Genomic DNA, 24,740 nt, shown 5'->3' on the forward strand with positions numbered 1-24,740 from the left:
AGTGCAGACACTGAGATAAAGTATGTATTTTAAAACACTGGGCTGAATCTAGTGAAGTTGTCCCATTGGTGCAACAACCTGTGCAATGGGACTTCCTCTCCATCTCCTTGTGTTCCCCCATGTCCCCCATCTGTTCTGGGTTTCCCCCCAATCCCCTGGAGTAGATGGGGGGGAGCATGACAGCATGTGGGGAGAGGCAAGGGAGAGGTAGTCCAGTTGCACAGGTGCAAGTCCATGTGCTAATGGGATGACTTCCTCGGATAGAATTAAAATTTTGTAATAAAACCATACATTTGAGTACAAAGTTTCATACTGATTTTTTTTAAAAAAAAGAAAGCTCAATTAATGTGGATTCATGGATAGGATAGATTTATGAATACATGCAAAATTGACACACAATGGAAATAAACTGATACTCTTATTCTCACACTAAGAATCACTATCTTCATCAGTTCCCCCCACTACACATTGCTGGAGGCACTTTGGTGCATCATGTGCACAGTATTCATTTACTCTACAATGCTTAGCTTGTCTTGGAGGAGTTCTAAAGGACGGACTGTTAGTTATTTACCAGAATAGTAGTTCCCTTCAGAACACTTAAAGAAGTTTAATAGAATGCTTAGTTGGTTAACCTCATAATTTACTAGATAGATAGATAGATAGATAGATAGATAGATAGATAGATATGCATGCTGTAATTGAAATATCACCCTTCTTATTTGCATTGGTTTTCTGGGTGGTGGTGGTGGAAGGTAAGCAGTGCACTTTACAGAAGAGCGTTGCTGCTCAGTAGTAGGGCACATGCTCTTCTTACAGAATGCCCCAGGCTCAGTCCCTGGCATCTCCAGATGCAGCTGCGAAAGTCCTTTATCTGCAAGCCACTGCAACTTTCAAATTGCTTCCACAGCATCTACCCAGAAGGCAAAACAAGGGACTGGAAAGAGAGGGTCTGTAAACAGGGGGAGTTGATGTGCCTTGCAGATGCAGTCCAAGGAGTCAAGATCAACCCCAAGTTTAAGAGCTTAACTTTGGTCTTGTTTGTTTTATCTTACATTTACAGCCACGTATTTAAAGTGGCAGTTTGCAGGTTTACATGAAACATAAATCTTGGAGGGAGAAATTACCATTACAGGGGCAGGTTTGTTTTGTTAGGCCATTTTACTCACACGTTAAATAGCTGTCAGCAAGAGGCCTTGGTTGGTCATAAATTGCCATCCCAATAATACAGACTGCTCTGTTGATTTATAATACAGCTTGTCTTCCAAATGGATCCAACAGTCCCTAAAGAACAAAAGCACTCCTGGTAGAAGATTGAGACCATTCAGGGGGGCCCTGGAATGGCTGCTCTTGGATAGAGCGTGACAAGGTCCCACTTGTAGGACAGTGGCTAGTGTTTTTGGCTAATGTGTTGTCCTGATTTTAGGTTTCAAATGAGAACCAGTAAACGAATGAGAAAGTAGAACTTTAATAAAAAGAAGAGATTCTTGTGTGGATGTTGGCTTATCAGCTTTCAATTTCCGGTAATGGTACATCCTGCAAGCCTTAACATCCTGGCAACATGCTTTGCAAGGATGTCTCTAAACTCTTCTATCATTGCAACGTGGGCTACATGTCAAATCTAAAATCTGAGATGGCAGTTCCTCTTTGGGGAGGAGCCTTAGCTCAGTGGTAGAGCATCTTCTTTGCATGAAGAAGGTATCGAGTGAAATCCTTGGTACTTCCAATTAAACTTATCAGTTAACCTCTGCTAGAAACTCTGGAGAGCTGCTGCCAATCAGGAGAGGCAAAGGACACAGGACAAGATTGTAGACCAATGATCTCACTCAGCAGCTTTGCATGCTCCTCAACTACCTCCTCCCATGCCTTGTGGTTGCTTTGGTTGCTAACTTGTTGAACTAGCTTGGTATCAGCAGTGCTCCCACCAATGGAGAGACAAGCAAGACTAGAGGCTTGGGCAGCCAAGTCCAGTGTCCTCCTGCTGCTTCTGTCCAGATGAGTAAAATGCCTGCTGCCTAGGTCATTTGTTTCTGCTGACATCAAAAGGAACAAATGAGAGCTGTGCATACACCGTAATTCCACATTCATATTATGCAGACACAGAATTTGCTACTCTCAGGATGACAAGAGGCACAGGAGAAAAGGACTCCTGAACCTTTTAATAGTTTTGTAGAATACTTTTTTTTTTTTGCAATTGCAGCTTGTCAAGCAGCAGTAAGATATTCTGCACCTGCTGAAATCCCCAGCTGATCTTTCTTTCCCTTTCTTTGCATCTGGTCACTGCAGAAACAGGATGAATAATTCACCCTTCCCGAGGACCGAAAAATGACTACAAACTTCCTGAGATCAAGGAGCAGGTTTTCATCTGTGTTTGAACTGTGTGCCATCTGAATCCAAGGTAATGGACAGAACCTTTAAAATTGTACAGGTTTTCACCAAATGTGTATAGTGAAAGTATAATGTATGAGAGGGATCACTTCTGGTGGTGTAGCCACTCTGAGAAACTGGTTTTTGCAGGTTTAAAAAAAAACCAGGAGTCTGTTCCAGCAAGGAGCAACAATAGTTGGACAAAAGTAATATTCATGGGAAGTATGGTATGCAAAGCTATTTGTTTGCTATTCATTTGGACACCTCTTAAGAGAGTGTAATCAAATTTTGCATTGTGGTTCCTGAGATTAAGGAGCAGGTTTTCATCTATGTTTGGATATAGTTGGATGCCATTTTGAATCAAGATGGAGGACAGAACCTTCCTAAACTGCACTGGTTGTTTTTATTATGATTATTATTATTTCTTAGAATTCTCAAGCAACACTGAGGATGAAGCTGCTAGTGCCAAACCATTTGCACCATTCATAGAGGTTGCAAGCATATATTAGCCCATTTATGGGTGCTGTGGCATCCTTTCTTAACTGAGCAGCATTCATTCATCAGGAAACAGGGAGTACAGTTTTCCTTGCATTGGCTGTAGCCTCAGATGGTCAGGATTTGACCCAGAAGAATCAAGGCCATGATCTCGCACCTCATGCCAATTTCTCCAAGAGTCCACTCATTAGTAAGCTGTAGCTAATCACAGCCCCCTGCTCTGCAAAGATGTTTGTCATATTCACACTTTACATTTTTAGGTGTACACCTTTAACATCTTGCCTATGCACTTAACTCTATAGTGTGTGAAGTGGCCCATCAATGAATCTGCAATGTGCTTTAAGCAAGGCGTCTGCTGTGACTGCAGCCTGGATAGGAAAAAAGTAATAACAAATGGAAATTATGAAAAAAATTACTTTTTTTAATGTACAAAAACATTTATATACAGTTACAGCATGTGACTGCAATCCTTATGATGTAGAAAACAGCTAAAAAGGTCCTGAAGGTATAAAGACAGAACAATTCAGCTACAGTACTCTTATTAATATACAGAATATATATACAAAGCCAGTATTGTTGTTATAATACTATTACAGTAAAGGCAGGAAGACCACTTTGTAAAGCTGAAAAAAGCAATGAGTAAGTGGGTGACTCCCCCACCCCCATGTATCCATGGAAGATGGCAGCTTGCCACCAGGCAAAGTTCTGATCCATTAATTCAAGGGGCATCCGAAACGGACTTGGCCCACTAACACTCTTGATTATTGTAATTCCACGAAAAGTTCAGTGATCATGATTCACACAACCAAGCCATTCTACAACCCTTTTATAATTATCGCTTGAAGGTGAGGAGGCTCACCAGTCTTGACTAGGCCAACAGGTTACACTGCAGTTTGAAATAAAGGATGAACATCAAATTCACTTGATCAAAGTTCATTCACAATTTTTGATTACATTCTGGCAATGACAGAACACATGATACTGCAAAACCCAGAAAATGCTGTGGATTTTATTCTCTGCCTTCCCCCAAGGTCTTGTATTTAGCCTTTGTGAATGAGAAAATAATAAGGAATGCAATTTTGAAATCTTTCACTAATTTCAGTGGGACTTCATGCCTAATTCTCATCTTAATTTTTTGATGTGATTAAAGTCACGACCAAAGTGATCTTTTCCTGACATTTTGGCATACTGATTCTGCTCCTGTACGATTAGATTTAGCATTTAGGATGTATGGGAGTTCCACTATAATAAGGGGGAAAGGTAACCAATGCAAAACTGATGTGAAAATCTACTCCTTGAAAACTCTGCCACGCCAAAAACTTGTAAGGAGAACTGTGCTCCTTTTCAGTGGCACCATATACCAGACATGGAGAGACTAGTGAATGGAGGGCAAACACCTTCTGCCTATAACATAATCAAAAAGTACCCCAAAGTGATAAATGTGGCTCTGATGTGGCCATCTCCTTTGTGCTTTCAATTTCAATGTTTAGAAAGTGATTCGCAGTCATTAATAACCATTTTGTGTTATGCACGGCAGGGAACTTTATCCTACTAGCGTAGAAATGATTTTAAATTAGTGGCGTTTTCAAACCTCCACTAAATTCTCTGTGATACAAACCAACTTGTTTGTTTTTTAATGAGAGGGTAATTTTTACAATTCCACACAGGGCATCCATCTTTCACATCTCCTCCCCATCAATGTGTCCCTCTCAAATGTCTTATATAGACTGCAGTGCCTTACATTAATGCATCTTTATTTTATATATGCTTTAAGATACACTTTAGTTGACGTTAATGGACAAGAGATGCCTTGACGACACAGTAAGGCACTTTGCTGCAAAACTGTTCAGGAGTTGATGCTTCTTGGCTAAGCTGCAAGCTGCAAAGAGCTATATTGGCTGCATAAACAATGCTGTGTATGTGTGCATTCACACACGCATGTGTGTGCATGCCTGCACCATCTGGTCACAAAGCAAAGCATTAAGCATACACAGTATGGCTTTTGGGTTTGGGTCAAAACTGTACCCATCCATTTGTGACTAAAGTGGGCAAGAAACCGCATTTTTACAGTGATAATTAAGGGGAAACCAAAAGGAGATGGCAAAACAGGTGCAGTTTCAAAGCAGAGCTTCATATGAAACAATGCTTTTCAGTATTTTTGCCCATAACTCTCTTGTCCGCATCTGGACAAGTCCCATCTTTTTTTCTGTAGCTGAAGGGTTGAGAAACTACTGAAGCAATCCTAATAGATGCCTACTCAGAAGTAAGCTGAGCTGAGTGTGGCTTGCTACATTGGATTGCAACCTATGAGATTTTCAGCCTATGGCAAGGGAAAATAGTGGACGTGATGGTCAGATTTTTTTAAAATGATGCCAAATGTGCCATTGTTTTACAAAGATGGACACTTTAGATAAATGTTTTTGAAAAATAAGCACAAAAATAATGCAAGAGGTGCACCCTTTCAGTACTTCTTTTATGAGGTTTATACATGTTTGTACAAAGACGTTTTCCCTGTGTTTGGAATCCCTTTAATGTATTTAATACTTGTAAAAAAAAAAAAGGTCTACTCTATGGAAACCTGTTTTTTTATTTTTTAAAAAAAGAATCATAAAATTGCTTAGCATGTAATCTCTTGGATACTTCTAGACAGTTATGCTTTAAGCGTTAAGACATCATGTTCAGAAATTTACTTTCTTCTGCTAGGGTTGTCAACATAGAGCTCATGTCCCCTATTGCCATATTACTAATTCCAGCTGGTATGGATGGCAGTGTCAGAGAGTTCCGGGGAGTTGTAAGGCGGGAAGAGTTCTGGGAGAGATTCTGTAGGATGCTAGGGCTCAGGGTCCCTGACATCAGACTTGAATGGTCCCCATCATCCATGATGGCATCAAAATCTATCTGAGGAGGCTCCAGAACCTGTGAGTCCACAGTGCTTGATACTTGATTAGCCCCAGGAGATGGCATTGTGCCTGGCTTGATGTTCAGTGCACACTGCTGTTGTCTTACACTACAGTCTGCATGGGTATTAAAATTCCCATTTTGTTCATACATGTGTATTTGGCCATAATAGTGCATCAAATGGTTTCCCCCCATGCTGTTATTGTATTGCTGTGGCTGCGATGATGCTACACCAGTTGTTCTCTTGGGGGTGAACTCTACCCTTTCCTGCCCTGGGCTCACATCATTGGCTGGGTGAGATATTCTCATGTAGCCCAAGTGTTGCATAGCACACATCCCTCGGTGCCTGTTTGCTGGAGGTGGAGGATGAGGCTGAACTAGACCAGAAGGGAAGCTCTGTGCAACAGTACCTATCATATCCTGTTGTGGCTCAAAGTCTTGCTGACTGGAGGTCATTAATGCAGAAGGTTGGTGGAAGACTTCCTGTGTCATGGGAAAGTTCATGTGGTTTGGCTGAGACGAAAAGCCCTGCTGATGTCCTGGTTCCTGTGTGACCTGACTGTGCATTATGCATTCTCTGCTACTGTCAACCATTGATGTGGGATCAGCCATAATATCTATCTGCTGAGGATGAGCATGGGATGCAGGCTTCAATATCATGTTGTTACAGGGAGGAGAAAGCTGGTTGAGGTCACCCCCCATTGTGTTTGGGCTCAGCATTTGATGAACCTGATGGTACGCTTCATGCGAGTTCAAATCTGGATTGTTACTGGGTCCCGGATTCACCTGTTGCTGCCTTAAGTGCATGCAGTTTAATCTTTGTCCATCTACGCTTGTGTTTTTCTGCACAAACTGTTGCAGGTTTCCATTCATATTGTTTTGACCCACCTGCATCTGCTGATGGCTAAAGTTCTGGTACTGGCCAAAGTTGTGCTTTTGATGAACCACAGCTAAGTTACGTGGAGGGAACTGTTGCTTTGCTTGAGCAGAGGATGCGTCCACCGTACCTGAGCTGACTTCATTCCACTGGACGGGCATGTTGTTCTTGCTCAAGTCAGAATCTGCTCCAAAGTTCATGTGACACTCACTCATCACTGGAGCTGCGTGATTCATACCCACATCTGGAGCAGCCACCCTGCTGAGTTGGCTTCCCAGGTTGCTGTGTTGCACTTTTGCATTCACTTGGAAGTTCTGCATTTCATTGCCATAGCCTGCGGAAGAGTTGTCTGCGGCCATGACACCGTTTTGCGATTTGATGTATTGCACTACATCATCAGGTAGCACAATGTCATCATCTCCGACGGAGCCATCGGCCTCGCCAGACATCGCTTCCATGGCAACGTTCTCGGTGATACTCGGAGGCCGTGGGGAATAGATGTGCCTGGCGAGGCTTCCGTCGGAACGTGCAAAGTTTGGAAGGCCGAAGTTCCTTCTGTCTGCAGGAGGGTGGAGTGGGTTCATACTGTTGGTGCTGTTGAAACGATGGACTCTAGGGAGGGAAACTGGCTCTCCAGCAGGTCTCCTCACCGGATCACTTGCGCGTCTTGCATTGTTGCCAGGTCCATCGTGAGCAAATCCCAGGGACGCACCATACCCATAAGCGTTGCTGTCACTGCAACGCCGTGGCCCAGGAGGAAGGCGAAAAGAAGGCAGAGCAGGCTCTGGCCCATCCAGAAGGGAGATTTTATTCCTCAGGGTCATCCTTTCCATGTTAGGCAGGGGGGTAGGTGGAGGGCCCCCTGTGGCAGCAGCATACTTGGCTTTCAGCCTGTAGTGCTGCACCGGTGTGAGGTTCAGAAGACCTGGGATTCCGCTGCACTGGCTGGCGTCGCTCGATCTGCGAGAGGCATCCGTGGAAATGGGGTCGTAGGAGTCAGCAGAGCTTGTGTTGTTTGGCCGGGTTCCAAACTGTGACGCTTCACTGGAACGGCGGCTGGAGAAGTAAGGGGATATCCCTGATGACCTGCGGCTGACGGTGTAGGCAGAGCTGATGGTGCTGGTTGAGCTGTCGCGACGTTCTGCTAGTTGGTTCAGCATTGTAACCTCGTTGATGGACAGGTCTGTTATCCTTGGGTTAGGCAGCGCTGCAGAAGAACCACCACCACCCATGTTGTCCAGTAGACAGCCTGGTGGAGAGTGGTAGAGAAAAGAGGCTTGTTATTCAGTGTTGATAGTGGAGAGACAACTCGGTTGCTAGTACTTTGTTACTTGAACTCATCTTACCTCCCCGTTTCCCCATATTACCAAGCATCTACCACATGCAACATATTCAGGCTGTTATCAGGGTTGCTTACCATGTGCTGGGGACAGCAAATAGTATTGAAAACATCTGAAGATGGTGTGACAGAGCCACTGTTGCCCATTGCTGTACACACACATATCCTTTGCTTGGCTGCCAAGTTTGGTCAAACAGGTTTTGCAGGTTTTTGAAGTGCTAGCAAATAGGCTTGATCTGTGATAATGCACATAGGATGACTCTGTCATATCAGCTTTAGCTCTTGGAAAGGGGGTGGGGAGGGAAACAAGTGTCTCTCCCCAGCAAAAGGAAATGTAGATTGCAAAGGGGAACAGGGACCTGGGCATCGAAAAGCAATACAGTGACTGTTGCAGAGTCACACATTAAATTACCACCGAAACAGCTATGAGAGAATGTCTTAGGGCTATACTGTGTCAGAATGAAAAATATGATGGGCACAGCTTCCTTTAAACAAGTACCATCAATCAGCTATGAAGAATGATTTCAAAGATTTACAAAGAGGAGTCACTTCCTACCCAGAGATGATTATAATGCAGTGCTATTCAACTGGACCTCCCACGTCCAGTCTTTCCTATTGACTTAGCATACTCCTGGGACTCCACACTTACCGAGTTTGTAAATATACGCCACAAAAATGTAACAATGCCATTTTCATGGTGAAAGAAACAGTTCCTCATAGATCATTTAGATTTCCCCTCTGAGCCCAGGGTACTCTAGGAGAAAAACTGAGAGCGAGAGGAAGGAAATTTGCCTGGGAAGGCAAGAGCCTTCTTGTAGTACGGCAGTGTCAGGTTCAGCAGCAGTTTCTCAGGGAGACAAGGAAGTGCATACAACCACCTTGCAATATGATAACTGAGTTGGAGAGTTCAGCAAACTAATGGAAGTCTGTTTGCATGTTCTATGTTTGGGTTTGGATCCCAGCTCAACCCTTGTATTTGTTTTAAAGTAGGGAGGAGGAAGTGCAGGGGATGATAATGGCAGGCCCTTGAAACACTAGCAAGGTAAGCTGTGAGATCATAGGATTGTAGAGTTGGAAGGGACCCTAAGGATCTCTAATCCAACCCCTTGCAATGCAGGAATATGCAGCTGTCCCATACAGGGATTAAACCTGCAACCTTGGCATTATCAGTACCATGCTTTAACCAACTCAGCTGAGTTAATGCTTATGGACAGATCTCAAACAGTGGCCAGACTTACCATTGCCTGGGATGGGAGGCAGCTTGGTATTTCTGACTTGTGGGGCCGGATTCACCCACGAGCAAGAATCCTTCACTGTCCTGAGTTTCTCTTTCTTGAGCTGCTCAAGGCGTTGCATGGTTGTCATTTGTTTCCTCAGCTGCAGACTGACGGTTGAATTGCCAGATGAGACCGTCGAGTCTACAACAGGAGTGCCATCCTCCAACGCGGTCAGGTCCCCCAGACTTCCCCCACTGTGCATGTTCATTTCGACTCCACTGTCATTGTTGTTGGTGCTCCCAAGTGGTGATGGTTCACTGCTGCATGAGGATTGGCCACCAGGACTGGACTGATACATCTTAGAGAAAACAAAGAAAGAGGAGGAGGTTTGCATCAATGTGATGGTTCTTCCCCAGTATCAGCTTTGCTTTGCTAACATTATTACGGCTGCACCAAATTTTCTCATTTCACAGTTCACATCCACAAAACTAGAAGGATCAAGCAAGACAAGGCAAGCAAATTACTAGAAAAAATGCATAAGCTTGCTGAAAACTTCCGTTGTTCCACCACCCTTTCCTTCCTGTGGTTGCTCCTCCTTCTCTGCACCATTGTAGCATTCTCTTCCTTTTCACCCCTGCCTTCTGCCATATTCTGCCCACATCATTACTCTGATTAGCCATGGTGACCAGCATGGTTTTGTTTAGAGGTGTCCATGACATCATCGCATCAGATGTGATCTTGCAATGTTGCTGGCAAAAACCACAAGTGTTAACAAAACCTATTGGATTAGATCACAGAAAGGGCAAAAAAAAAATTATTTAAAAATATTTATATGGTGCTTTTGGGGGGGGGGCAGAGCCCATCCAAAGCAGCTTCTGATGATAATGATAATACAGTAGTACCTCGGGTTAAGTACTTAATTAGTTCTGGAGGTCTGTTCTTAACCTGAAACTGTTCTTAACCTGAAGCACCACTTTAGCTAATAGGGCTTCCCGCTGCCACCGCGCCACCAGAGCACGATTTCTGTTCTCATCCTGAAGCAAAGTTCTTAACCCGAGATACTATTTCTGGGTTAGCGGAGTCTGTAACCTGAAGCGTATGTAACCTGAAGTGTATGTAACGCGAGGTACCACTGTAATAATGAATCAATATTACAGGAAGAAAGATAAAAGACCTTCATAACTTCCATAATGTAATATTCCAGTCTCCCTCCAGTGAGACAAAATTACTCAAATACGAATAAGAAAAATAGCATTGAAATGAACAGCATCAAAAAGTACTTAAAAATAAGAGGCACTTGGGGGGATTTATGAAAACAAACCTTTTAAAAGGCAAACTTGTACAACTTAATCCTGCATTTATTTTATTTTTTAAAGAGCATAATTTCATTGTGAAAAATTGTTTTATTTTTGTTGCTGCTCAGGCTCCCCACGACTGAATGAATTGGGACTGGTTATTTTAGCTGGGTAACCTGTTTTCACCACTTGGCCTATACAAAGGGCTTTGTGGATTGGCATATACTTAAAGTGTGTATTATTCATTCCAGTATCTTTTGTACTGTATTTATTTATACAACTAGTACTACAAAATGGGATGCTCATGTTTAACTTAGCAATCATCAATTTTGTAACAGTTGTAGAACTTTTTAGTGTCTATCTTGCATCACTGGAATTTTGTACATTAAAAGAATTAAAAGCCAAACCAAGCAGTCACCCCAGCCCCAGGCTTCAATCAAACTTAACTAAGCCAGGTCTGTTTTCTGTGTAAACAAATCCTCATTAGGTGATAAAGCCAATGTGTTCATTATTGCCCGCAAGTGTGATGGCACTGTAGTGTGGACACAGGTTTTCCATAAGATAAGTGATTAAGCTAATTTTTATGCCTTTTTCAAGCACGGGTATGTAAACATCAGGGAGCTAAAAGCCCTGAGGGTGGATTTTCTTTTTTGTTAACTTGGAAGAACTGTATGTGCTCATTCAAGAAACTTAAGCTCTTGATGCTTTTCTGAGATAAACCTGGAACATTAGAAGATCTTCCCCGCTCCACAAACTCTACAGTGTGCCTGTTTGTCTGCAGCAGAATCAAGCCCAAAAAGCTTCAGGCACAGTGCACGACTCATGGTTCAAAGGACCCTTACATGCTTGTCCGACAGTCTTTATAGACAGATAAGGGCATGATTTGCAGGCTTAGGTTTGGTAAATGTTTTTTTTATTAGGAGGTATATTTCACATTAAGTAATTTATTTGCAATAAAGGTTAAATGTTTTCTGCTGGCTCAAAGGAAAAGCTCTTTGCTGTCTAGGCTATGGAATGATGATTTACAATTGCTGATCCTAGATGGCTGTAGAGCTGGAATGCCAGATGACACTTCTTTTTCACAACATCTCAGTTCTACAGAATACAGCAGGGTGAGTGGGTGGACAGTTCTTTCCATTGCCCACCTAAGAACAATAGATTTGCTGTGAAAAGAGAAGGTCACAGGGCTCCATAGAGCCCCAAATTTACTAGAGAAGTGGTGAGATGCTAACCAGGAGATGTTGGCAATGCTATCTGTAGCAAAGTAAACTCTGAAACAGGCACAACAGCATAGGACTGTCATCATGCATGAAATCTATGACCTGTAATGCCACAGCAGTACACTAGAACAGCTATGTTTGCAACACAGGCTAATGGTGCGACACAAGTCTTATTTAATAATTGCTGCCACTGCTTGGAATATTAAACGGATCAGCTTTGCCTTGTGCCTGGATAAATTTGACTCCAGCCTGAATTGAAAGTAAGCCATAAAAAGGAGTAATTAGTGAAATGCCAGTATGGAAAGGATGAAGTAGAAAGAAATATGGACCATGGCTATTTCACCCACACATTCTACTTTGGCACCTGGACAGATATGCACATTTTATGTCTTTTGTACAGAGACTATGACAAAGACAGTGTATTTGCTCACCTCAGTACCGACTGTCCTTGTGAAGTAGAGTAGAGAAAGTTAAGAGAGGAGAAAGAACAGGTTGTTAGAACACAGACAGCACAAAAGGAAAGGGCCAAGGGTACGGATGGAGCAATGGAGAGAACCAAAAAATAATGGCAGATAAGCAACATCCACGACACAGGTCAATGAACGTTTGGCCTCTTAAAATACAATACGTAGACATGGTTAATTATTATTTCTATTGCATCATCAGTGTGCACAGCACTTTACAGAGTGGAAGAGGTCATATCACAAAGATGTTTTGGGCATGGTATATTTTGCTTGAATGCAAGGTATTGAGAGTGCCGTCTATTAAGAGCAAGCTCTGATTTATACAAAAAGGAAGTGTAGGCAAATCTTGAATGAATTCTGTTGTCAAAAGTTAAAACCCAGCTGGAGAGAGAGTGTGAGAGAATGCTTTTCAAAATGCTTACAGCAGTTAATGCCTTCATTAACATTGCAACATTGCTGTAACCCTTTGGAATATTTCACATAGAGAAGAAAATATGCATAGGACCGTAGGTGGGCCTTAGTGAAATCTGAGCTGGGAGATTTGAAAAGAAGGTGGTAGGGAAAATTGGATAACTTCATTTGCCACTTGGCATATTAAATGTCATCACCAGTATTTCAAAGCAAGTGCATCTCTTACCACAGAGTTCTCCGTCTTTATTGTTTTGACTTGTAAGCAGTCCTCCATGCCTCTGGTGGTGCTGTTTGCCTCAGCCCGCTCGTCCGAAGGCTTTCCACTCTGCTTGGCACTTGCTTCATTGTCACTGTTTTCCTTCAGTGCAGGCGGTCTCAGGTGAACGTCATTGCGTTGTTTCTTGGTGACATGGGCCTCTGGCCCGTGCACAGTCTTCACGTGTTTCCTGAGAGAACTGGGGTCTGTGTATCTCTTTGTGCAGCCCGGAATTTTACAGACGTAGGGTTTCTGCCAATGGGAACACATCTAAAGTTATACACCTGAAGCAGACAGAAATATACGAGACACAGTTCAATGACAATTTTGCTTGAATGACAACGTTGGTGTGAATTTGGAGCGGACATGGGAGCGGCTTGAATGCGCCATTTCTCAATAGGCAGTGATTTTTGCAAGCACTGATCCAACATACAGCAGATTCTGTAATAGCTGTGTGCAGATCTCCCTCTGACAGACTAGTTTCATTGGTTTGGGCTTAATCATGGTTAAAGCAGGCCACCAAAATCAATAATGAACTCAGTTGTGAGTGACTAACTTAAGTTCCATTAATCTCACTGGGGCTAGTTTTAGCATTACTTAGTCTGGGTCTGAAAAAAACCATTGAAAAAAATCAACTGAAATGCAGTTGTGCCGAAAAACTTTTCTCATACCCCAGATGTAGTGTCTTTCTCTGAGTTGCTTAGGACTGATATGCCCTGGGCTGCTGGTAAGGAAGGGTGTGTGTCTGTGTACAGATGGATAGATGAAATTGTCCTGGGGTGTCAACCCAACATATTCTAACACCTTGCCTAATAGTATTTTGCTTGATTTGCATTTGTTCCAGTTGCCGCAGGAATGTTAACAAGGATTAGCATGGGATATGGCTGAGATGTACCGGGAATCTCTTCAAGGAAACCTTTCTGCTGAAATATGGTAGCCTGGGAGGCCAGCAGGAGGGAAAGAGGCACCCTATTTTACAGAGAGCCAGAGAGACAAGCCAGACTGGATTTACAAGCCATCAGATCTCCCTCACATCTCCATCACCTGTCAGGAGGGTAAGCTGTTATTGCTGCACGGTGGAATCCACAGAAGTGCAGTGCTTTTGAAGAGGATAACGCTGTAACTACTGGAGCTATGAGTCACCGATAACCACAACACAAACAAAGTTAAGGACTGCACGGCTGGAAAGAGAAGTAAGAAAACAGGAAGGTATCCTGCCCTTCACCTCCCTGCCAGCAATTTATCCATTCCCAAATCCAGAGTGCGTTTGCACAAATGCGGTTAGAGCAGGATAGCCCCTGAGATACTGTTTCTGAAGGGCTGAATTCATATTTTAAAATGCCATTTCAGGCTAACTAGCTGCTTAAAGTACTTTTCCACTGGGACCTTGGAAGCCGTCCATCCAAAGAATAAGCAGGTATACATTCTTCCAATTTTAGCAAGAAGTGAGCATTTACTTTTTCCTATGTATCTCTTTGCCTGGTAGATGCAGAGCATTGTGCTTTGCATTCAGAAGGTCCCAGGTTAAATCCTCACCATCTCCAGGTAGGGAATGTCCCCTGCCTGAAATCATGGACAGCTGCTGCCAGTCAGTGTAGACAATACTGAGACGGGTGAGTGGTCTGATTCTGTATAAAGCAGCTTCCTATGTTTTTCTACCCAGAGTAATTCATGTGCACTATTATCTCCTCCTATGCTAGGTGGGCTGCTGCACAGTTTGGCTTGAATAGTGGAGGGGAAGATCAGTGGAGGGTAACAGACTGAAGCCTGAAGAATGGTTTGCATCGGAAGCAAGAAATAAAGGACTTCATTAGTCACTCATACTCCACATCATTAGGGCCAACCTTGTGAATTCTGCTCAAAACAATTCACCCCCACTCCTTCCAGAAAGTTCCTGAACTTTCCCCTCTGCAGAGTCCTCCAGAGTCAGTTCTGACCATTACATCTGGTCTTTTTGGGAGCTGAGTATTGAAGTTCCCCTGATAAGTAACAGTTGCTGTCCAGCCAATTGTCAAGAGGGAGAATTTCACCTGGCACTCTTTTGTGGAGAATAGATGACGCCAGCCACCCTGTTTCTTCATCAGTGTGACCATCTTGTAAAACCCGAGTGGGGAACCTGAGAGCTGCATTCCTTCACTCATTCCTTCATGGGCTCCAGAACCAAAAGGCAATGATGAGCAATGGATGTGACTCTTACTTTTGTATGTAGGTTGCGTTCCATTTATGGAAAACCCAGAGATTTCTACATGCCACGCAATGCAGCTTTCTCTCCATCCAGACAAGTAAGAGGCATTATTGCATCTCAAGACCACATTCAAAGAGCGCATGGAGGAGGGTGACTGAGAGGTATGGGACGGAGAGAGAAGGCATGGGGAAGGGGGCAGTGCCCTAGAGAGAATTCTGGGGCCCAAATAGAGAGGCCAGAGAGGACAGCATTGGGTTTGCAGCCTGGAGGTTCCCCACAACGTTGCAAAAGTCGTTGCTGACCAGAAGTAATACACAATGGGTTTGGGTGTGTGTGTGTGCTGGTTTGACACACACGAAACGTGCTCACACAGAGCTCCCCACTGCCTACCCTTGACTTCTAACCTGCAGCGTCTCTAATTCCCCTTCCACCCATTCAAACTTCTTGTATTTACATGAAAAACAATAAAAATTATTTGGGTAGAAACTTCAAACAACATTTTTTGCCATGCCTGGAACAAATCCATTCCATACAAATGCAGCACTACTTAATGAAGCAAATTATATGTTCTGTTTCTGAAATGGCCATATCACTTTGCAACCTTAATTTTTCAAAATAAAGAAAGACCTCAGTTCCCCCTCCTCATACTGGCACAGTGTATGCCATGTTTCTTACCAGTACCTTTGTAACCCTTTCTTTCTCTAAACCATCCTCCCTCTACCTTGCCTCCAAGCCCTCCTGTGCAATGAAACAAGCACATTGCCATATTTGTATGAAAGGAAACTCTTGAGTTTGCAGAGGAGATTAAAAATAGATGGAGAGGCATATTAGTCTGAGATCCCTAACATGATGCCACCCAAAGTTGGCTAGGCTGAGGTTGTCACTTTAAAAGTCCCCATACCAGTCTACTTACTCATAGTAATTCATATTAATCATTACAAATGAGGCTAGAGGCTAAACCTGGCCCGGTCACAGCTGTTTTCAGAACTTTGGAGCACCCCACCTTCCTGCCATTTTCTTAATTAGTGGTAATATAAATTTCAACCTCGGCATTAGCCTTTTGCAGTAGACCATCACATGCTTTACAATAAATGCAATTTCCTGCCCTCCCCCAGCTCCTAATAACGGATCTTCATTAGCAAGGCTTAACAAAGCATTTGCCTTGTGCTCTAGCCTTGCATGTCCACAAGGCAGGAACTGCATTAGGCTTGGATCCTAGCTCCGTGGGGCTTCATTCCAAAACAGCAAACATGAGGAGCTGCTCGGATTAGGAAGGGCTTGGGATGTGGCAAGAACCAGTCCGTGGGCTCAAAGCTTGGGAGGATGTCTGCTCAACGGTGTGGTGGTTTCTAGGCTGGCATTCATAAATATCAAACTAGCATAGTCTATATTTGCAGCTCAGCAAATATTAAAAAGAGTTGTGTATCATTATGGTAGTAATTTGCTATGTGTATGTATGTGTATGTATGTGTATATATATATATATATATATATATATATATATATATATATGTGTGTGTGTGTGTGTGTGTGTGTGTGTACACACACACACACACACACACACAGAATCCAAGTGTGTAAAGAATATATTATTAGCCGCATTTAAATAAAAACAAAACACCTTTACCTGTTTTGGTGAAGGCTTTCACCTACCTCATTGGAATGCGTCCTGTTCTGGTGTTTTGCTCGGTCAGAAGCATTAGAAAAGGCCTTATTGCAGCCCTCATGTTCACAGACGTAAGGTTTTTCACCGGTGTGAGACCTCAGGTGTGTCTTCAAGTTCTCTAGCCTCGAATAGGCTTTGGAGCAACCCTCAAACTAAAACAAAAGAGGAGTGTTAATCAGCTGGAGGCATTTTTCCATCTCATCTGGTTTCAATCTTCACCTCCTCCAAGAACGTTATTTCCTAGGCAGATCTTTCCTGAGCAGGCTGTGGGGGTAAAGGGCTTCCCCACCCCCCTATGCACATAATCTGGGCAGCTGATTTAAAGCAGAGAGCCTGAATGTTTAGTCACAGCCCACTCTGTATGGCTATCTTAAGGCACTCTCTACACAGCAGGCATGACAGTTGTGGAGACACCAGGGTTTCCTATAGTAAACACACTTGTATCTTCGAACTGCCATGCACATGTGCCTGAAGGCCCTAATTTAGTGACACAAGTATTTTATCTATGCTTCATGTGTTTGCAATAAACACCAGTACATCCCTAGTGCAGCAATGGCAACAGATCCTGCCACTTTAACTGTGGAGCTGCCCTGACATTCCATGTGCATTGAGGTGCCATTTCTTTGCATTGAAAAATGTATGTTACTGGATAGAGATAACTAGTAGTTCAGCTATTTTGAAGCAGTACACAACGACTCTGGGCAGAAATATGGATGAAGGGCAGCTCTGATCTTAATCTAAGTACCAAAAATTTGAGATCTGAAAAGTTGTTAGGCATCTCCTTCACCCCATCACAAATTCTCTCAAAAAGGATGTGTCTAAAAAACTGCACCCCAGCCTAGTCTCTGGTCCAGTTTGAATCAGGTTCCACATCTCAGTTTGCTTTTAAAGACCAAGCACACGTTGAAAAATCACTACACAATGAACCTGGACAGCAAACTCTCCACCAGATGAGGTTTTACTTACATTACGGCACTATATGGAATGAGTTCTTCACTCGGGAGTTAGGAGTAGTAGCCAAGTGATTATGAGGTGATAACCTGGCTAGACTGCAACTTTCCAGAATGCAGAAGGAGATTGCCTCCATCCCTAGATTAAATTACTCAGAGGGGCTTTCAAGGAAACACCATACTTTGTGGGTGAAGTAAATCAGAGACAGAACTAGCTTGCTCATCCAACAGAACAGGAGAAGGGCAGTTTTGGAGTCCTGCTCATTGGGTGATGTTTGTGCTGCACACTCCTTTCACAATTCAATTTGCTCTCTACTTGTGGAATCTGTGGTCTGAATTGTGTTATGTGGGTCTGCAGGAGTTCAGTGCTTGTTGTGTTGGATAAAGCACCATACTTCCTTGCTCAAGCCTGCCCTACGCATGGGCATAGTGTAGTGTACATCCAATAAACAAAATTTTTACTCACACACATCCTCTGTAGGGAAGATATTGTGCATTCATGTGCAGGAATCTACATGCTATGTATGCAAACATGGGGAAGGCAGGGCTAGACCAGCACACATAGGCTTTATACATTTTACCAAGCAGGTATATATGTCTTAAGATTCCCACATTGATTTCTACTCTGTGCTTAAATGAGCATGATGCGACCAGTCCAATCTGTGTGCATGTTGATGGTGCCAGTATCTTACCGTGCACTTGTGTGGCTTTTCCCCAGTGTGCCTTCGCATATGCACTACCAGCATGTACTGTGCTTTGAATGGCTTCTGCTCCCGCGTACACTCTTGCCAACGGCAGACAAACTCCTTCTTCTCCCCATGAATGTGATCATTATTGATATGCTGGAAGGAGAGGAAAGAAGAAGAAGTAGTCAGGCTATTAAAAAAAGAAGAAGGAAGACAGCGCCACTTTCTTGCTGGACGAGGAGGCTATCAAAGGCTACATATTACTGCTAATATCCCAGGCAATGTGCCTCTTAATGCCAGTTGGTAGAGAACAGGGAGCACAAGTGGGGGGGGGGGCGCTGTTGTGCTCACATCTCACATGCTGGCTTCCCACTGGCATGTTTCTTAGCCACTCTGAGAAGAGGATACTGGCCTGATCCAGAAGAGCTCTTCTTAGTTCTAACCTTCCATCAATAAGACCCACGCAATACATATTACTGGGAAAGGGCATTAAAAAACAGTGGCTCATTTTGCTTCATTCCAGCAAATACATGGAATTCCAAGCAGTTCTGTGAGTGGACTGATGGATCTCTCTGTCTCTTCTCTGCCAGCCCAAAGGAGGACTGTTTCCATGCTAGCCACAAAGAAAGAAAAGTATCTTCCTCAGCAACCAAAATGGAAACCAAGCAGCCTGATGGAGAAAAGGGGACAGGTCTGCTTATTTTCTATTACCTAGCCTCCTAAAAGTGCTTAATGGACTGCTTTTCCATGATGGCTTCATATTTTCTATAGCAACCAGAGTGGAAATGCAGGCTATTGTTATTTATTAAATTTCCACACCAGCCTTCATCTGCGGATCATGGAGCAGCTTACAATATAAAAACAAGGAAATGCATACCATAGTAACAAATAAAAACAATTGCCCTCCCTTGATCTAAAAGGCCATAGATTGTTTCCACAGTGAGGTGGTGAATGGGGAAGCTGAATTTAAGTAGTGTGTGTGTATGTATAGAATAGATCCACCCTAAGCAGACTAGTTTTAATGCTGATTTATCTTGCCAGATTTAAAAAGAATAGAAAAGCCAGTCATGTTTGGGATGTGCATCCTATCCCCACCCCCATTCCTCTTACCATTACACCCATTATTAAAATTGATGATAACTGTCAGTTTGCAAAGCTGACAAACCCAAAATCTCTGCTAAATGGAGAGAAGGAAAAATGGCAGTTTTATCTCACTTTGTTGTTTCCACAGAGAGTATTTTTGACATGAATACAACAGGGGGCCCAGGGCTTAAACCCTGTGGTCCAGGTCAGAGAAGGAAACCACAGTCTGTAGGCAACCAATACTCTAGCCCAGAAATCATCCAGGTCCTGCATGTTCTCAGAGAGCCAAAGCTATGCTGACAAAGCTCCAAGATCCAACGTACTTCCTCAGCCTGAGCATCATTTTGTAGGGAACAGACAAAGCAAGACAAGTGTTTCCAAGTTAACAATAAGGGTTGGGAATGCCCCAACATCAGGCAACAGTTGTTTATAATTATCTAGGCAGGTTGTTTATCGTTACCAGGGTTTCTCAGTCTTAGCAGCTGGAATGCTGAGAAAAATACAAAATAATCCATCAAAAGCTAGTCAGTAGCTCAGTCCTTCTGGGAGTTTGACCTGATTTGGCAGGGTTTACATATGCTGTGCCCTGACCGGCCCCTTTCAGTAGCTCGCTGCATGAGTTCTGGCTGCACAGCATCATGATATGAAGGGAGGACGACACCCCCTTCCCCTGAAATTTATGACTGGTGTCTCTTCCCTGACACCACTTACATGGACAAGCTGCTCCTGAGTATCATACTCCTTCACACAACTTTCCCAGTGACAGTTGGTCTCATAAATAACTTCGGGCTCCTGTTTGCATTCGTCCTTATCAAGTTCCTCTTTCAAGTCCGTCAGATGCTCCTGCAAGATACAAAGCACTCTGCGTAAGATGGACTGGTTTTGCCTGAACTCCTCAGTCACCCATAGATTACACAGCAGGTGCTTGTGGAAGAAAGAAAAGCACCATTGCAGGGCGACAGTGACAGCATTGCTGGCGAGTCACAGAAGGGCCTGCCCAGAAATGGCATCTAAGTGAGGAGCAGAGCATTACGCGCAGACCAAGTGACTGAATATAGAAATCTGGGGTGCTTCCAGACAGGGGCTTTGTTTGGCAAGGGGTCACTGAGATACTGCAGACAGGTCTCTGGCAGTAGTTGTGGTCCCCCCCCTTTTACTTATCAGGCTTCCCCTGTCTGGAAGCACTCTGAATCCGATGGGAGGTGGGAAATGCAGGCTGGCATTTTGTTGCCAACAACACTCTGTAGAAACTGCAAAAAATATTATTAATAATAAAATCCCTTCATTGTATGATGAGCACTGACCCCACAATAAAGCACCCTGGGTGTCTGGCTTGTGCCGCAGACCACCTCTGCTCCCCTGCAGCCAAACAACTGGCCTTACTTATGTACCACTTTTCACTGATGACCTCAAGACACTTGCAAGATTTTTTGATTGGTGATTTTGACACAGTTTGCATAAGTGAAAACAACAATAAATACATAGAAAACAATTAGCACAGCCCCCCCCCCTTTTAAGGCAGAGAGTTTTAAAAAGTATTTCAGATGGTGAAAAAAAAATGATTAAAAATGCCTATGTAAATAAGAACATTTTTGCCTGGCCAGCAAAATGAGGAAAGGACAGCACCAGCAGCTGGAACCTTTGGTGAAGCTGGGGAAAAAGGCTCACCCCCATTGATCCCTCCCCCACGAGATTTCCATTTTGCTGCTGTTAGCCTCCTGGGAGGAAGAGATGAGGAATCCAGCTGCAAATTGTCTAGCCTGGTGGGAAGACCCCCTTACCCCTCTAAACTATATTTAAGCCACACTGTTGAGGCTCCTTGGAGTCCAGTATGGCCAGTACCTAGATCTTTATTTATTGCTGTGTTAAGTTTCTTTTTGCATTGTGCTTAAGCAGTTCAGTTCAGATTATTCCTTTTGCAATACTGAATTTAATTGTGTGTTGGCTGAACGGTTGATTTTGTCCTGTTTTAAGTTTCTGATATGTTTTATAAACTGGTTTCTCCTCCAGTCCTCCCAATTGCCACCTCTATCGGACGGCTGATGGAAGCTGGAGTCTAATATCTGGATGGCCACCTGTTTCCTCTGCCATAGAGGCTAGAAGAGATCTGCATGATTTCCATGTTTTTACTGCAAAGAGTAGAGTCTGTATCAACTCACTCACAACCCAGATCCGCCCTCCTCCCTACTTTCTCTCGCTCTGTGCGCCACACCTATCCACAAACACACCCAGCCTCAACTCAACTGGGACTTGGGACCGTTCCGCATGTCAAAAAGTGGCAAATCTGCTAAGTTTGCACTCAAACAGGGAACCTCAGACAATCACGTCTTATCAAAAAAATGTACCTGTGTGAAACATGCATTTGCAGTGTGTGCCATGGTCAGAAAATTACGTAGGTGTACATAAAGAATATTGTGAGTGTACAGCTGGAAGCATAATCTTAAACCGTTTTTTTAATATTGTGGGCAGAATTCACCAAACCAACCCTGTCAATGGAAGGATGGCGTAAGGACTTCCACTTGTGCAACAGCGATTTCTCCCCCTCTCCTCCTCTTGCCTGTCTCCTGAAATTGGCTTGGGGTGGAGAACCCCCAAAACAGCACACAGAGGGAGGAGCGGGGGGTGGGGAATCATTCCATTTGGCAAGCTGAAATGCTTGCACAGACAGAACATTTGGAAGAGGGAGAAATCCCTGTTGCACATTGACTTCTACCTGGTATTTTAACATTTCTGTGACCCACCCTGAGACCTTATGGTGAAGGGTGAGCTATAACCCACCACCACTACCACCACCAACAACATCCATAAGTGAAGAAGCCTTTACATTGAAATAAATTTTAAATCTTAGGTATGGGGTTTTAGGAGGGCAAAATTTAGAGATACATAAGGAATTACCTAAAAGACACTTACATTAATATTGCCCCATTCCTAACCTCAGGAAATCCCCCTTTGCACTCTCTCCATGTAAGAGACCACAATCCGTGACCTGATTAAGCTGGGAGTAAAGCAGGCTGGTTATTCTACGTCATGTGCTGCTTCCTGCCATTGTGTGCTGAGGTGTTCCTAAACCCAAAGCTCTGGAGAGATGCCTCTTTGCCCTAATCGTGCTGACTACAGCATGTTTATCTTTCCCAGATATGCTATCTTCATCAATTTTACCAGCCCCCTGATGATTGCACATGTTGCTGTCCCCATGCATCATGCCAAAACCCGCTTCTGAACTGGAGCTGAAAGAGAAATTTGTCATAAACTCTTCTGTTGGCTTGACAATAGCATCACCTCATATTTCATGAAAATGAAGTGCCCAGAGCACTCCCAATAGTTTACAGTTGTGATAAAGAACGGTCAGATAGATACTGCCAGCCATTAAACAGTTTGGAAGTATGCGGCTCCAACAAGAGCACAGAAGCCGGTGGGCTCTTGTGGGTGTCAAATGTGGTGTCATTGAGGTAAAGGATGCTGCTATGAGCAATTCCTCCCTGAATAGGGGCAGCTTGCTGGAGAGCTTCCTAGCTGCGCACAAGATCTCCTTGTAATCTATGTTTGCTCTGAGACACCATTACTGCTTGCTTTGCAGTCTACAAGTGGCAAACATCATTTTTAAAGGCATCTGGCTGAAATATGGCATTTCTGCCTAAGCCAGCAGGAGGATTCCATGACCCAGGAACCCACAGCATGTCTCAGTCCAATCACTCATGAAAAACCAGCACCTACCCATCATGCTGGGACTTAGAGTAGGCAATCTATAACCTCCAAACACTCCCGCTCATCTGTTTTGCCCAACAACCCACCCACCCCCAAACCCATGCATCTTTCAAAGTGGAACATTGCAGCCTTGTTTAAATTTTCTTTTCATTATCATTTACAGATTGTGAACTGCAGATTTGGTCATGTGCTGGAGCTGTTCTAGGTGTGCATGCTCCCATTTGATCTTCATGTGGCAGAGAAATTTGAGCATCCCCTTTCCCCCAGTGTTAGCATTCTTTTCTTGGTCAGAAGGGACCCCCAAATCTACTCTCATTTTCTCTCCCTCTCCCTTTGCATGGCAGAATAATCTGTTCACAAACCTCACTTCAGATGAACCTGTCTGGGCAAATCAGACTACAGTTTCCTCACTTCCATTGGAGGGCAACTGCAGCTGAAGCTATTGAGGCTGCAACTTTAACAAACTTAACAGAGACAGCAAGTCCCATTGAACTTAGTTGGGCTTTTACCCGAGTACATAAATATAAGATAACACCATAAGTTGTCTGATCAGCTTCAGGTGACTCAGGCAAAGAAGTCAAACCACATGTTGCAGAGTTAAGCAAAATGTTTTGCCTAATGATCCAGGAGAAACCTCTTATGTCTAATTTACATCTTACTATCTTTACAGTGTGGTTGCTATTTATTTTTATAGCATATTGCTACTTCCCAGGCAAAAATAGCCTTGTCTGATGTGTGGTTCTGGCAAAGGAAGAACCCATGTGATCTAAGCACTTCAGATATTATTGACGAGACATGGGGAACTGACCTCAGGGGAATGTACCAGGACACAGAGATAATATGTAAGGGTACAGTTTAGAACCAGCAAAATCCAGTTCACCAAATCTCCCCCAAATGAAATGTCATTGGGGCACAAGCCACCTACTGCCCTAAAAGAAAAGCATCCAAATGGACACAGATGTGAAGACACAGTTGTGGCCTTCCATGTTTCCAAAAATGGCATTAGAAACTGCTGCCCTGTTACTCTCTGGAGAGTCTTCATAATTAGTTCTGTTCTTGTTGGTAAAATTTTGGGGTCCATCAGCTCAAGTGTTCAAGACAAGTTTGCACCAAGGAGTTACCTGAGTGGGCGGGGAAGCTGGTGGTAGAGTCTCCATTTCAGTCTTGACTTTGCTGCGTTTATTAATGACTGGGTTGACCGTGCTGCTAACAGCTGACTCACTGCTCTGCTTGCTCTGGGGAAACAAAAAGGGGCAGTGGGGAGGTTATATCAGTGTTTTAAAGGAAAAGCAGCATTTTAATTTTTTTTTTTTACTTACAATGCAGCAACTGAACAGCAGGAGACACAGTTTAGATCAGGGTAAGAATTAATTCAGAGAGAATGTTCATTTTTTGCCTTTGAAAAGGATGTCAGTTTTGCAAACTGGGCCATGCTGAATAATGCAATCCACTTTGAGCCATGTCAGCAACAGGTACATGTATGTTCATATGTGTATCACAATGGGGATAAACATTGGAAGGAGCCAGTGGTTCCTCATTCAGAAAGTGACATGGGGATGGAAAACTTCTTTTCTGTTTCTTTAAACCTGAGAAGCAAATTCACTCTTCATGATTTAAAACTTGAGATCT

At 43.5% G+C, this 24,740-nt stretch overlaps 1 protein-coding gene and 1 long non-coding RNA gene across 3 annotated transcripts in view; one reads left to right on the forward strand and one right to left on the reverse strand.

The window, feature by feature from the left end:
• The window catches only part of LOC310749426, a 36,976-nt gene extending 20,482 nt beyond the window's left edge, over positions 1-16,494 (forward strand). The window contains exons 3-4 of the long non-coding RNA XR_014541617.1: positions 2,284-2,395; positions 13,681-16,494. This is a non-coding gene — a long non-coding RNA (uncharacterized lncRNA). The remainder of the gene's footprint in view (positions 1-2,283; positions 2,396-13,680) is intronic.
• Positions 3,260-24,740, reverse strand: part of GLI2 (GLI family zinc finger 2) — a 304,721-nt gene continuing 283,240 nt past the window's right edge. For both annotated transcript variants that reach the window (XM_083584535.1, XM_083584536.1), the window contains exons 8-14: positions 24,233-24,346; positions 20,118-20,249; positions 18,330-18,479; positions 16,675-16,839; positions 12,807-13,088; positions 9,212-9,548; positions 3,260-7,883 (exon numbers count right to left, since the gene is read on the reverse strand). In XM_083584535.1, coding sequence (XP_083440661.1) covers positions 5,524-7,883; positions 9,212-9,548; positions 12,807-13,088; positions 16,675-16,839; positions 18,330-18,479; positions 20,118-20,249; positions 24,233-24,346 — 3,540 coding nt within the window. In that variant the 3' untranslated portion in view covers positions 3,260-5,523. The remainder of the gene's footprint in view (positions 7,884-9,211; positions 9,549-12,806; positions 13,089-16,674; positions 16,840-18,329; positions 18,480-20,117; positions 20,250-24,232; positions 24,347-24,740) is intronic.

The sequence above is a fragment of the Podarcis filfolensis genome (genome assembly GCF_964270895.1).
Source record: "Podarcis filfolensis genome assembly, chromosome: 1".
In the NCBI taxonomy this organism is placed as follows: domain Eukaryota; kingdom Metazoa; phylum Chordata; class Lepidosauria; order Squamata; family Lacertidae; genus Podarcis; species Podarcis filfolensis.